At 43.4% G+C, this 14,360-nt stretch overlaps 1 protein-coding gene across 1 annotated transcript in view; it reads left to right on the top strand.

Moving 5' to 3' along the window:
- Cacna2d3 (calcium voltage-gated channel auxiliary subunit alpha2delta 3) overlaps window positions 1–14,360 on the top strand; it is an 842,461-nt gene that overhangs the window by 333,600 nt on the left and 494,501 nt on the right. Inside the window, 1 exon segment of the mRNA XM_038350066.1 lies at window positions 10,763–10,925. Within this exon segment, the coding sequence (XP_038205994.1) occupies window positions 10,763–10,925 (163 nt within the window).

The raw sequence follows: 14,360 nt of genomic DNA on the forward strand, positions 1-14,360 counted from the left end.
AGAGGACTTCCCTCTTTTCAGAACTATCACAGAGCAAAGGGGGGAAAGGCCCAGGGTGTTCCTAAGTTTATATCTCTCCGTTATGAGACTGTCTTCTTATTACCGCATTTTTACTCAATTCTGTAAACCTAAGAGGGTAGGGGTTAGATGGAGAGGGTTGGATGACGGAGTCAAGTCATACTAAGATGACCTTGGAGCCACAATCTGATAGAAGGGGCTCCTGTGGAAGTGTTACATCATAGTTCAGCTGGCTACAGGCCCAAAAGATGTCTACTAACTGTATTATAAAGAAAAATTTTATTACATATGTGTGTGTGTGCGTGTGTGTGCGTGTGTGTGTGTGTGTGTGTGTGCATGTGCACGTTGACTGTCTGCCAGTTGTCCTTCATGTTCTTGTGCTCACTCACATGTGAGCACGTGACATGAAAGACGAAGGTCGCTTAGACCTTAGAGCGGAAGAAGCTCCTGGGGGATTGTATACAGAGCTAGCCACTTACTCAGTCTTCTTTGATGTCAGTTTGCTAAGATGAGAATGGGAGACCCAGATGGGTGCTGAGGGTTCAGATGAGAGAGATGGTGCTGGCCTGGGACTTGTCTTGCAGGATAGTGAATCTATACGGTCACTTTGACTGGGTGTAGGATTATGTAAGCGATAACTGAGGCACATCTCAGGAAGCATTAATGACAGGGCATGGGAATTTGTTTCCAATATGGTTATGACTTGCTCCAAATGTGGCTAGCATCATTCCATGAGCGAGGCAACCCAGATGTAAAAGTGGGGAAAAGAGAAAGCCAGTGTGACCCTGGCATCCCCTCTCTCTGGTTCCTGCCTGCCATGAAGAAGCACTTCTGTCAAGTCCCTGCCATAGCGATGTCTTACCCAAGTGCCTAGGGCTGAACCACCAAGAACAGAGCTATCTAAATCCATGAAACAGAATAAGTCTTCCTTAATTATCAGGCCTTTTTTTTCACTGCAATGCAGAGGCCTTGGTGTATACCTTGCCTTTTCAAACCTCCCTTTTCCCTCTGCCCATCCCTCAGTTCTACTGCCATAATGATTACGTCACCTGTGTAAGCCAGAGTGGTTAGAAGCATAGGAAACTTGCAGTATACGACCACATTTAAGCCGCAATAAAGGCGTCTATATTTTATATATCTATATATTTGAACGCTGTGCCATGATCTAGGTATAGGATATGTACCTTTTATTCCTCCTCCATTGACTCTTCAAGTCAACTCCACTGTAACAGGAGTGGTTGTGAACTCATTTGAGAGACGGGGTAGGAGAGGTTCCGGCACAGCAACAGAGCTGGGATTTGATCAGCGCATTGGAGTAAAACCCTCCACCCTGAGGCTCTCAAGATTGAGTGCTAAGTGGCTGGCAGACAGCATCCGCACAAGGTCTGTCTAAGCAGCTCGGTCATTAACCGACACAAGTGGCTCTCAGGCTGCAGATCCCAGATGGCAGAAGAAGGATATTCATTATCTTCTTCCTAAAGGAACTCTGACACTAGGGGAAATGTAAGTGAGTTAATGTAATGTTAATACTCAGAAATATCCTGGAACAGATCATTTACAAATCAATTTTCACCCATGAAGAGAAAATGAGATTATTGAGCAGTAACCAAATGGCTCTAGACGTCTGAGAGGGTCTGGAGTGAGGAGTGGGTTCTGTCACTTATGCACAGGGGACGCATATCTGGAGAGCTGGATATTTGCTTGCCTCATTTGGGACTAATCTTCCTATTAATTTTTATTTTCTAATCTAAGTTGTAAAAGGCTGGCTATCATCCCAGAGCAAGAAAGGGTTGGAAAACAAGCTTGAGAGGGGAGAACCCAAACACATGGAGAGCTTGTTGTTGGCACGGTGCCCACTGCTCCTGTACATTTTATCCCTTCCTAGTCTGTCTTTAGAAAGATCTGAAGGAATGTCACCCCCTCAACTCAATAGAAAATGAAACTGAGTCAGAGTATCTCAGGATGACTTAGGAAGCCAGCATGGTACTGCCCTGTACACTCAGCTCCCAAGCTCTGGTTCTTATGGCCAGATAGGCTGGGTCAAGCATCTTGAATGGTTTACAGTGTGAAATCCACATTCAAGGAAGGTCTACATGGGAATCAGACAGCTCAAGAGTTTCGTCCTATTCTGCTGGAAATACTAAAATGTCCTTTTGGTTATGTCTGTTAAGGCCTCTGGGTAATGGGTTTTGTAGTAGGGATATTGAAAGAGGGCTTTGGGGAAGGGCAGATGCCTCAGACATCCAGGGATCTATGATGTCAACAGGACCTAACGGGGTCAGCTTTCAAAATAATCCTTCAGGGATGTCCAGTATTGGCAATACCATAAAAGAAAGAAAAAAAAATCCAGCTAGTCCCTTGAGGAGAAGGGCTTTAAGAAGAAAAGGAGAGTCTGTACCTTGCAGGTGGGGTGGAACTTGTTACCATGGATATCATTTTGTTGAGTTGTTGCCTGTCCTAGTTCTGCTGGATGTTTGGATAGCAGCTTGGCACACAGAAATGAATGCATTCACAGTTCTCCATCTTACAGATGGGAAAACTGAAGCAAACACAGGCAAGGCATAAAATGTATCCTATACGTTAATACCCTATTATTGCATGTGTCTGTCTCTGCACTTTACCTGAAGATAGATGGCTCACAGTCACTTACTGAAAGGGTTTTTGACTGTGTTCAGGGTCTCCCCTGCAGGCTAAGTTTCATGAGTTGCACAAGTCAGGTTCAGGGCTGAGTCAGTGTGGAGTGATGTACAGGCCTGCTCTCTGGGAGGTTACAGGGGATTGTGTCTGTGGCATGCCCACATAGGAAGCAACCAAAGGCAGAATAGAATCACCAGGGAAAACTGTGTACAGCACACGCTTGCCACCTACAAAGCAGGTCCTTGAGTAGTGTCTTGAGGCTCTTCTGTTTTATGACTTATCCAGCAGGAAGAAGCAGAAGCACCCCCCAAACACCATGGCTCAACCTGTGCTGCATACTGGGTAACTTGGGAGGATGGAACGAATCCTAGCGCTTGGGCCCTGTCCAGGAATGCGATTTAATTACACTCGGGTTCTACCAGTATGGAGATGTACTGCCTTGGGCTATCTTTCTGGGGGAGAGTAGGTTCCTGTCACACAGAAAGAACAAAGGAAGAATCTAGAAAGGCCATAAGAAAATGAAGGCTTTCAGGCTGTCTTCTGCCAGCTGCTTACTTCTGTGAATAAAGTTTTATTGGAACCCACTCACATCCCATTGTTTATACCTTGCACTTGGCTGCCATCACTAAAATAGCCAAATTGTATGTTGCAACATAGACCGTCTGGTCTGCAAAACCTAAAATATTTACGCTCTAGATTACCAGTCCCTAAACTGGGGAGTAAGGAGTTTCAAGGCTGTGGGTGGCAGGAACAGGCTAGGCCATATTTCAGAGGAGGGACTGAGTTTCTTGTGGTGGAGATGCTGTCTCAAAAGCTTCAGTTGGCCACAGCCTTCCCATCAGGCAGGGCACACAAACAGAGCCTTCCCATGCTCCACTAATGAGACCTGTAGCACCTCCAGCTGGGCCTGGGCAACACCCAATGAGAACTGAAAGTAGTTATGGTCTGTATCAACAACAGTATAGATGAAGACCTCTATAGGTCAGTGGGATGGAGAGCAAAATCTCAGTGTTCTTCATTTGATGGTGACAGTGCAGAGCATTGGTCCTGGTCACTTTTGTAGTCATCTACAAAAGTGTCCTCAATAGTGGCAGATGCCATGAAACGATATAAATTGGCCACCATGCTTCCCTTATGTTCAGTCCACACGGGTCCATTGGAAGCTTCCCTGACATCATGGGGATGCACAAAAGTGACTACAGAGCAATGTCTGTGGACTCCAGGAGTGGCCTGCTACCCACGTAGATGCTGAAACTGTTATCTGGTCCATCAGCCACCAAGTTATCTGTGATGTCACCATGCTGGGGCTGGGAATACCATTGTATATGACACAAATACAACTCTTGCAGTGTGGAACTGTTCCCATGAGGATTTGTGAACCAATTAAAAGATAGCATCTACACACACACACACACACACACACACACACACACACACTTTGTCAGATAAATTTGGAGAATGTTCCACATGACATCCCACCCAGTCCCAACCCACTTTAATGTATGCATTGTTCATTCTCAAAGTGAGTTGAAGTGAGAAACCTTGCAACGAATGGTCCTGGCTAAATTCAGTGAGGGGCCAGAGAAATGGCTCCATGAGGAAATGTGTCTGCCACCAGTGGTGATGAGCTGACTTGGATCTCTGATACCCACAAACAGTGGTTTTCAACCTTCAACTGCTGTGACACTTGAATATGACATTTTTCATAATTGTGGTAACCCCCAACCATACAATTAATTTTGTTGCTACTTCATAACTGTAATTTTGCTACTGTTGTGAGTCATAATGTAAGTAGTTTTAGAGACAGGTTTGCCAAAGGTGTTGCAACCCACAGGTTGAGAACCACCGTGCTAGCAGGAGAGAACAGATTCTTGCAAGCTGACCTCTGACCTCCACACATACAGTGTGGCACATGTGCATTCATGTACATACACAAATAAATATAATAAAAATTAAATTTAGTGGGCTACAAAGCAAAACCCAAAAGACCTGTAAATGTACTGGAAATGAGAAAGAAGGAGGGGCTTTTAAAAGGGTGGGAGGGCTTTGTGAAGAGAATGCATTGTATGTGTATATGACATGGTCAAAGAATAATCTTCATAAAAATAAAATTAAAAATTAAGAAAAATCTACCATTTTAATTTTATTTCCCATTGTATTTATGATAGCTACATGTAGGTGAACATATCACAGCATGTATGCAGAGGTCAGAGGGCAGCTCCATCAAATTGAGTCTCTCCTTCTTTATTTACATGTTTTCCAGGGATTGAACTCAGATCTGCTGCTTGCATGGCAAGCACCTTTCCTCTCCTAAGCCGTCTCACCAGCTCTCTTTGTGATGTTACTTAACCTTGGCTTTCCATGTATTTTCCAGACTTTGTTCCTTAGACTGAAGGTCCCTCATCAGTACTCTGCAGCGAGGTTCACAGCTTTCAGATCCGCCTTGGACAATACCAGGATGCAACATTTAAGCCTTGTCCTGAGATGAGCAAGATGAGCCCCCAGGATTTCCTTTGAGGCCTCTTATTTCTAGTCACTTTGAGTATCATTTTCTGTGTTGGTTGGTTGGTTGGTTGGTTAGGTGTACAGGGTATTGAACACAGAACCTCACAGATGTTCCATGCTCTGTCAGACCTTTCTTTGTTTCTCATTTTGAGACAAAGTTATCTGACTTTGAATTTGCTCTGTAACCCAACGAGGCCTTGATTTTGTAATCCCCCTGCATCAGTCTTAATCCACCACAAGGCCCGGCTTGTATATAAATTTTCGAGGTGTTTTATGATGTGTGCATATTAGCATAAGATTTAGATAGTAGCACAGACTGACTTCCAAACAAATATATATGTTGGAGATGCTGCTCAAAACCCTCTAAGAGGAAAGGATGCTTGCATATCAGAAATAAAATCTAGAAAAATGAGGGATGGAGAGATGACTCAGCCAATAAAGATTAGGCTCACAACCAAAAATGTCCAGGTTCTTCATCTAACATCTGGGATGCTCTGTCCTGGCCCCTTCAACCTTCTTCTCTGAGCTCTCACCTCTCTACCCACACATCCAGGAGACTGTGTGTCTGCATCCTTCCATACGGGTTTCCAAGCCTAATTATTTCTGTCTCTCCTCCACATAGCTCAGGCCTCCAGTTTCTTAGACCCTATTCCCAGACACCTTTGAAGATCTCCATTAGCCAAGGATTCTGTGCTATTTTATTGATGTCTCTCCCAAACCCCACAGTACTCCAGTGTGGGACCGGGCAACTACACACTGAAGGTCACATCTTCTGCTCCATCGTGTAAACTAGAGCTAAATCAAGCTTTAATGGATCAATTTGTTGTGTATGAAGTACTGAAGCAAAACTCCAAAGCCCGAGATGTTTGTTGCCTAACTGTAGCCAGAAAAGCCTGGCTGTCCTGCCCTATAGAAGAACTTAAGACACTCCCTTAGAGAACCACCACATCCCTCATCCTCTGACCAGGGCAAGCTCTCTTGCCACTTTAGGTCTTATATTTTGCATGCTACATTTGGTCTCCTGTATCCATACCCTTTGGGCTCCTGCCACATCTAGTAGGTCATCCAGCATACTCACTAAAGACGCTAGGTGTGTGAGGAAGAGTTAACAATGTTAAGGTAATGTGGACTAAGCATGCGATTTCCTCAATCACACGATCAGAGTTGAGCCTGGTGATGGCAGCTTGTCTTCTGAGGTCCAAGGAATTATTTTATTTTATTAATTATTTTATGATTGCTATTGCTTTATGTGTGTTTATGTGCATGAGCATAGAGGTAGGAAGACAGCTTGCGGAAGCTGGTTCTCTCCTTCTACCACGTAGGTCCCAAGGATCGAAATCAGTCCACTGGGCTTAACTGCACATGGTGTCCCACCTCTCTGAGGAATATTGCTCCTTGCTTATGATAAGGCAGACTTTTCCATATCAGTACAGATGGACACATGGACTCAGGCAGGACAAGCCGAACACAGTTGTCCTTGATAAAAAGATGGGTCCACTCTGAGGAGAGTGTTGTTCCATTTCCATCCTCACTTCATTTGTATCCTGAGTCTTGAGTCTTAACCTGTTACATGGATGTTTAAAAGCTGCCCACATGATATGCAAGCCATAGCTGCACTGTGATTTGGGGAGCAGGCCACGGCTTTGTTTTGTGAGTGGAGCTATCAATCCCGTGGGAATAGGGAGATGAAAATTTGAGCTTGAGAAAGTCTGGCAGTCTGTACTGCCCTTGGGAGATACTTAGAAAGCAGAGTCCTCCCTCATAAGCAGCCCTCGTGATCCTGGTGATCAAGGTTTTGGTTTCAGGGGAAAGATTTGGCTACTTTTGTTTATGGTACTTATCAAGAAAATGATGCTTTTAAATAACAGAGTGGGGGGGGGGATTGTTCATTTACATTCTGAATCTATAACATTCATGAACTGGGGTCTAGGAAGGTGGCTCATTGGATAAAATGCTTGCCATGTAAGCATAAGGACCAGGATTCAAGTAAGTCCCCAGCATGCATGGAAAAGTCAGGCAGATGGGATGCATGCCTGTAATCCCAGCACTCTCGAGGCTGAGAAGGGGAGGGAGGGTTCTCGGGGCAGCCCAGCTTGCTCTACTAAAAGGCATGAGCTTTGGGTTAATTGACAGATCTAGCTTTAGTAAATAAGGTAGACAAAGATCAAGGAATACACTAGATGTCAACCTCTGGCCTCCACCTAACTGTATAAGCATGTGCATTCACACCATGTGTGCCTACACATGTGATTATGCATACATACACCATATGTTTACATGTAAAAATAGGTAAAAATAAAGTTCATGAATTGGTAATATTAAAAATAACTAAAAGATTTAATGATTATATTTTTGAGACATCAGTTCCTATTTAGTAAAATAGTTGTTTTATTTTAAATATTCAAGTCAATGAATACTGAGAAATGGATACATCTGTGTGGCCCACACTACACTACATGGGAAGTTTCTCAATACCCCCACTCTACCTCAAAATTGTAGAGTCACCTTGCCCTCTTCAGAACTCACAATAAATGGAATCTCAGATGTGTGCCCACAATGCACCCGACCTTCTTTTCATGTTTTCAGTGGATCAGTAATTTGCTCTCAAATGGTAACCCATTGCATGAAGATATCAAAGACTCATTTATCCCTGCGTCTCTTGGGATATTTGAGTTATTTCTATTTGGGGGCTGCTATGAAAGGGACCTTTGTGAACATTCACATAAGTATTTTCTTGTGGGTGTATGTATGTTCTCATTTCCCTAAAGGCAGGGACCGCTGGGTTGTAGGGTGGGATATGTTTTACTTTGTGAGAAAGCACAAAATATTTTTCTAAAATATTCATGGCATTTTATATTTTCCCAAGCAACTGTATGAGATTTCTGGTTACTGAGTATCAGAGCAACCTTTAATGTCAGAGTTTTATTTTAGCTTTCCCTTGGGTGTGAAACGGTTTGTGATCGAGGTTTTATTTCTCACTTCCCCAATGGCTAATGATGTCGAACATATTTTAGTCTGCACAGTGGCTGTTTATACACCTTCTTTTGGAACACGTTCCCATATTGTGAGTGGAATTTAAGTGAGTCACTTGAGTTCAGTATGGATTGTTGGGGAAAGCCACTGGCAGGCTTTCTGCACGTGATTGCTTTTCCTTAGCAGTGACTTCCCTGTTTATTTTATCATGAGGGATTTAATTTTGAGAAATTTTTGAATTTTATAAAGTCCCCCAAACTGTTTTTTGATTAGTGCTTCTTTATCCAAGAAACAAAAGGCATAGATTTACATTTAAGTCATTTATTTATTTATTTTTCTTTTTTCTTTTTTTTAAAAAGAAAGCAAACTATCTTTTTTTTTTTCATTTTACATACAAATTTCAGTTCCCACTCCCTCTTCTCCTCCCATTCCCTCCACCTTTTCCCCAACCCCATTCCCCATCCACTCCTCAGAGAGGGTAAAGCACGTTGCTTTGGGGAAGGATCAAGGCCCTCCCTTCTGTATACAGGCTGAGCAAGGTGTCCCTCCAAAGAGATGCTCCAAAGAGGGCTCCAAAAATTCAGTACAAACAGTAGGGATAAATGCTGCTGCCACTGCCAGTGGCCCCCTCAGTCTGCCCCAGCCATACAACTGTCACCCACATTCAGAGGGTCTAGCTTTGTCCTATGCTGGTTCCTTCCCTGTCCAGCTGGAGTTGGTGAGCTCCCACTAGCTCAGTTAAACTCTTTCAGTGGGTGTCCCCATCATGGTCTTGACCTCTTTGCTCATATTCTCACTCCTCTCTCTCTTCAACTGGACTTTGGGAAATTAGCCCAGTGCTCTGCTGCTGGTCTCTGCCTGTTTCCATCAGTTGCTGGATGAAGGTTCTATGGTGATATTTAAGATATTCATCAATCTGACTACAGGGCAAGGCCAGTTCTGGCACCCTCTCCACTATTGCTTAGGTTCTTAGCTAGGATCATCCTGGTTTAGTCCTGGGAATTTCTCTAGTGCCATGTTTCTTGCTAGCCCCACAATGGCCCTCTCAATCAATTAATCTCTTTCCTTGTTCTCCATCTCTGTCCTTCATCCATCTCAAATACCCTATTCCCTCAAGTTCTCCTCTAGTAGCTAGTATCAACTTATGAGTAAGTACATACCATGTTCATCTTTCTGGGTCTGAGTTACCCCTCTCAGGATGTTTTTCCTAGTTCCATCCATTAGCCATCAGGGAAATGCAAATCAAAATGACTCTGAGATACCATCTTACACCAGTAAGGCATGCCCAGCTGGCTGGGTTTTAGTTGAATCCAGACATAGTCATGTTAACAGCCAACGTTAGCCAGTTTAGTTGTGTATGGAGAAAGCATTTCCCCTATCTAGATTCTTTCAAGAATTATCCTCAATTTTCTGCAGTTTAATATGTTAAGTTCCAATATAGACTTTCATATTTATTGTGCTTGGTGTTCTCTGAGATTCCTGGATCTGTGTTTGCCATTAATTTCAGGAAGTTCTCAGCCTCTGGACATCAACTTACTTTCTACATACTTTCTTTCCCTTCTGCATATATGCACTCCATGTTTTGCAATTGTCCCATAGTTCTAGAATACTTTGGTCCAATTTTCCCATTGGTTTTCAGGTGGAGAAATCTGCATCAAACCTACTGATTTTTTCTTTAACTGTGTCCATACTCATTGTCCTTAAAAAGCTTTTTATATCTGTTTGTGTGTTTTAATTTTAGCATTTTATATTGATTCTCTTGTATATTAGCCATCACTCTCCTTTTTATGGCCTCTTTTTGCATGCTGTAAATAGAAATTTTTCTGTTGATGCCCTTATCATTATAATTCTTTTAAGATACTAATCTGTGAATTCTAACCAAACATAGAGTGTCTTGCAATATTGTAAAATTGGTAACAGCATGAGTTTGGGGGGGGTGGGTAGAGCACTAGAGTTGGAATTTCATACCTACTTAATATATTAGAACATATTAAGAATCAAATGTGTTAACCCCCGAAGACATTAGAATAATTTTCATAATGACATCAGGATTGCATATGGAAGATGTTGGTGACAAAGCCTTTTGCAAGAAGCAACTTGCATGAGAGAGTCTTTCCTTCGCTGCCCTCTCTGATGGAGATGCTCCTTCTCCATCTTTTCTCAGTTGACATTCTCCCTTCATCATGCCTCTTTGCCTTCTCTGAACATTCTGTATAAAAGCGCATCCCCTCCCCTTCTGTTACTAACCTGTTCTGTTATCTTCACAGTGTGGTGACTGATATAGTATATGTGTTCCTATTCCTTGCTTTTTCAACCACATCCAACGTAAATATGTAAGCTACTTTAGGACATGTTTTATCTTCAACTTATAAAGACTAAAATGTTTTATAGCATTTTTTCTGTGCTCAGATAAAGTTTTTTTCAGCGTTTATTAAATAACTTTGGCAAATATTTCTTTAACACTATTGCACCCATGCAAATGCAGCAAAGACTTTGAGACTCTTTTCATGAGCAGAGGGGCATCACAAAAGCAGGAGGCAGCATACTATGAGTGCCCAGGTCTTCCGGGAGGTTCTAACCCTTAAGCCTGAGTCACTGACCTCTAATACCATCTGACTTTCTCTTCCAGTATGAATACTTCAATGCCGTGCTGATCAACGAAAGGGACAAAGATGGGAACTTCTTGGAACTGGGAAAAGAATTCATCTTAGCCCCCAACGACCACTTTAATAATTTGCCTGTGAACATCAGTCTGAGTGATGTCCAGGTGCCAACGAACATGTACAACAAAGGTAAGACTCCTTGCCACTGCTCCTATTAGAGGGCAAAGAGGTGGCAGACTGAGGAATGCATACTGAGTATATCAGCTATTGCAAGCGTCGTCTGGGTGGGTTAAACATGAACCTGTCTGCCTGGATGCCCTCTTCTTCATGTGAATGTGCAGTGCAACTATCGGCAGGCCTTTTCTGTAAGTATCTTTGGCTCCGCCTGCCTTGCAGTCTCTGTTACAACTGGTTAACTACTGTGTTAGTTGGAAGCAAGGTTGTTTCATTTAACACCGTTATCTGCAAGATTACTCCACCTTAATCGGCATGCTTACTATCCCAGTTTGTCCCTTCATTTTCCTGCTGTACTTCCTTGAAGTTGTTTAAGGATTGGGGAGCTTCTGTGGTGGCTGAGGGGCAAGCCGTGTGCTATCCTCTTCCCTTCCAGCATAGAGAAGTGTGGACATAACAAGGTTCCATGTGTCCAGACTTGAGTTCCCCAAATCCATCCTTCATGTGGACACTGAAGTTATTTTCTCAACATTCATGTCTGACCATTTGAGTTGGAAATTCGGTGGCCAAGGATTGGGCACTGGCATCCAATGGGTGTAGATGAGCCCCGCCACCCTGCTAGCTTTACCCAAAATAATTACACGGAAACTGTATTCTTTTAAACACTGCCTGGCCCCTGGCCCATTATCTGTAGCGTCTTATTGGTTGATTCTCATATCTTGCTTTAACCCATATTTAGTAATTTATATAGCACCACGAGGGGTGGCTTACCAGGAGAGATCTTAACCTGCATCCATCTCAGAGAGGAGAAGCATGGCGACTCACTATGGCGACTGTCTGAAGTGTCTGCCCAACTCCTTCTTCCCACAATTCTGTTCTTTCTACTCCGCCTACCTAATTTTCTGTCTCTTAAAGGGCCAAGGCAGTTTCTTTATTAATAATGAAAGTAACACATAGACACTCCTCCATCAAATTGGGCTGGCTAATCTCATTATACCTGCTTCCAGTGATGACTCCTCCCCTTAAGTTCACAGATCCTCCCCTCTCTGATGGAAATAATGATTGTGTACAAATTGGCTATGGTGACACACATATGCAACTCCAGCACTTTGGAGGGAAAAGAAGGAGGAATATTTATTTCCTCTTCTAAGTCAATCTGGGCTACATAGTCAGAGGGTATAGGACGATATAGGTCTAGCTTTATGCACTAAACTGTCAATTTTGGGGAAATCACAAGCATATTAGCTTCCTAATTGCTCTGAATCACCAATTAAGGGGCCGGGTCAACCATAAGCTTCCATCTTGAGCTCAAGAACATTTTTCTTGTGCCTGCGTCTTGTGACTGGACACTTACTGGCTCCCTTTCATGGTTTGCCTATTACTTGCCCTTCAGAGTCTGGGGAAGCAGTTTCCATGCCAGTAATTATTCTGACAATTATTAGGGGTCCCATCGTGAGCCAAACATAGCCACCTTCTTCAGAGAAATTGTAGTCTGCTAGTGAGATAACTGGAAGACTGGGCATCAACATTATAACCGCATCTCTGCAAAGTCATAGGACTGCAAAGTCCAGGGAATAGCTTTTCTTTCCCAATTCCCCTTTGAAAAGCGATAGCAATCTATACTGCCTTCAAAGAACTTGGGGTTGGGCCATGTCTGGGATCCTTAGGGCCCAAATGGAGAGTTTGGCATTCAGCATTGCCCAATAGAAGTTAGAGCAGGATAGTAGTAATAGCTGATGAAGACTTAAACTGCCTTTTTGTGTAGTGTAGCTAGCAGGAAAAGCCATTTCTAGCGTTAAATATGTTTTGAACAGAAGATGAAAAATGAACATGATTTTACAGAGTAATTTCAGACATGAAACAATCCAAAATGGTCTTTTAAAACATGACAGTGACTTCAAGGTTGCTTGAACCATTAGCACCATGATAGAGATTTAATTGCACCCTAGGACTTAAAGGCCTAATTGTATCCTCTGATGGTAGTGGTGCAGAAGGGCTCACATTGTCATTGCTCACACGGGCTTTTCCAATAGCCTCATGAAGACTGCTAGGCAGAGTCCTGACAGTCTGAGAGTTTGAGCTATAGGAGTTGAATAATTAGATTTAAGTCATCCTTGGCTGTCCTCATGGGACCTGCCTGTCATCTCCTACCCAGGTTCAGCTGTCACCCTGCCAGGCTGTGGAAAGTGAACCAGGGTCAGTTAGGGGCTATATCTTGTCTCAGCCAGGCAGGAACTAACTGCCCATAGGAGAGAGAGAGGAACTTAAAGAAAATTCTTGACTCTACTCTAACTCAAACCAGCCTCCCAAAGTCTCTTTTCAAGCTGCAGAAATAGATTTCATGTTTAGAAGGCCTCCCGCTTAGATCTGGTTACTGATGGCATGTACTCAGAACACAGGCTCTGGGCTTGGTCACCGGCTCTCACGTCCCTGGGGTGGGATCTTGCCTTTGGCAAAGGGAACCAGTACATGGTTCTTCTCCCCCAGCAGGCTGGACCTGTGAGCACACGGCAGTGTTTGTTTGATGCTCTCTAGTCGCTGCTGTGTGCTTGCTTCAGTGCTGGGCAGAATTTCCCGCTGTAGATGAAAGTGACAGATAACTCCAAAATGTCTCCCCTGTTTCCTGCTTCCTTAGCAACCAGGCCAGTGATTCTCCCTGTGGTTGCCATTCTCTTAGGTATAAAAGATACTGCACTTTCACCAGTGGTGACGCATGTGCAAGTCCCATGGGGGCTCAAAAAAGCCGGATTTTCTGGGCTCTTTAGAGAAGCCTTTGAGTGTTCTTAGGCATCAGATATGGTAGAGTCATTACTAACTATTCTTAGCAGATCACTAGGAGCTGTGAGTCTGACTCGTGGAGACGGGAACATCTAGGCCCTGAGAGCTGTAAGTGTCTTCCAGAAGTGAAGCACAGGGTAGAAGCTTCTGCACAGCTGCCAGCGATCTGGCAGGGGATTGGAAAACCCTGCACTCTTTGTTGAGTACCTTGTAGGCAGGTCCAACCTTTGACATTGCAGCACCATGTAATTTACAAAACTTACACCCAAGAAATCCACAGTTGAGTTATAAAAACAAACACAAATTAATTTTGTAGGATTCCACTAAGGTTTTGATTTTGCATTGGGCTACATTCATAGGTGTCTTGGAGTGCATGAGGACCAAGGGATCACCAGTAGGGCACACTTTAAGAAGGTGAAAGCATGAAAGATTTATAAGCACATGCCATAATACAGATGGAGACATACCTGTACATATTAGGCATTATGTGAGGGGTGCTGTATACATATGTGCTTGCTCCAGTATGTGTGTGGAAGAAGATGCCCTGTTCTCCAAATCAACTCTATGGTTTCCATTCATCTTCTCTGTTTGCCTAGTGATAGCTCCTCCACCCCTTCCACATGCCTTTCTCTTCCTTTCAGCGCTCACCATTAATTCCTACAACCCTTCCCT

This window comes from Arvicola amphibius, chromosome 12, assembly GCF_903992535.2.
Source record: "Arvicola amphibius chromosome 12, mArvAmp1.2, whole genome shotgun sequence".
NCBI lineage: Eukaryota > Metazoa > Chordata > Mammalia > Rodentia > Cricetidae > Arvicola > Arvicola amphibius.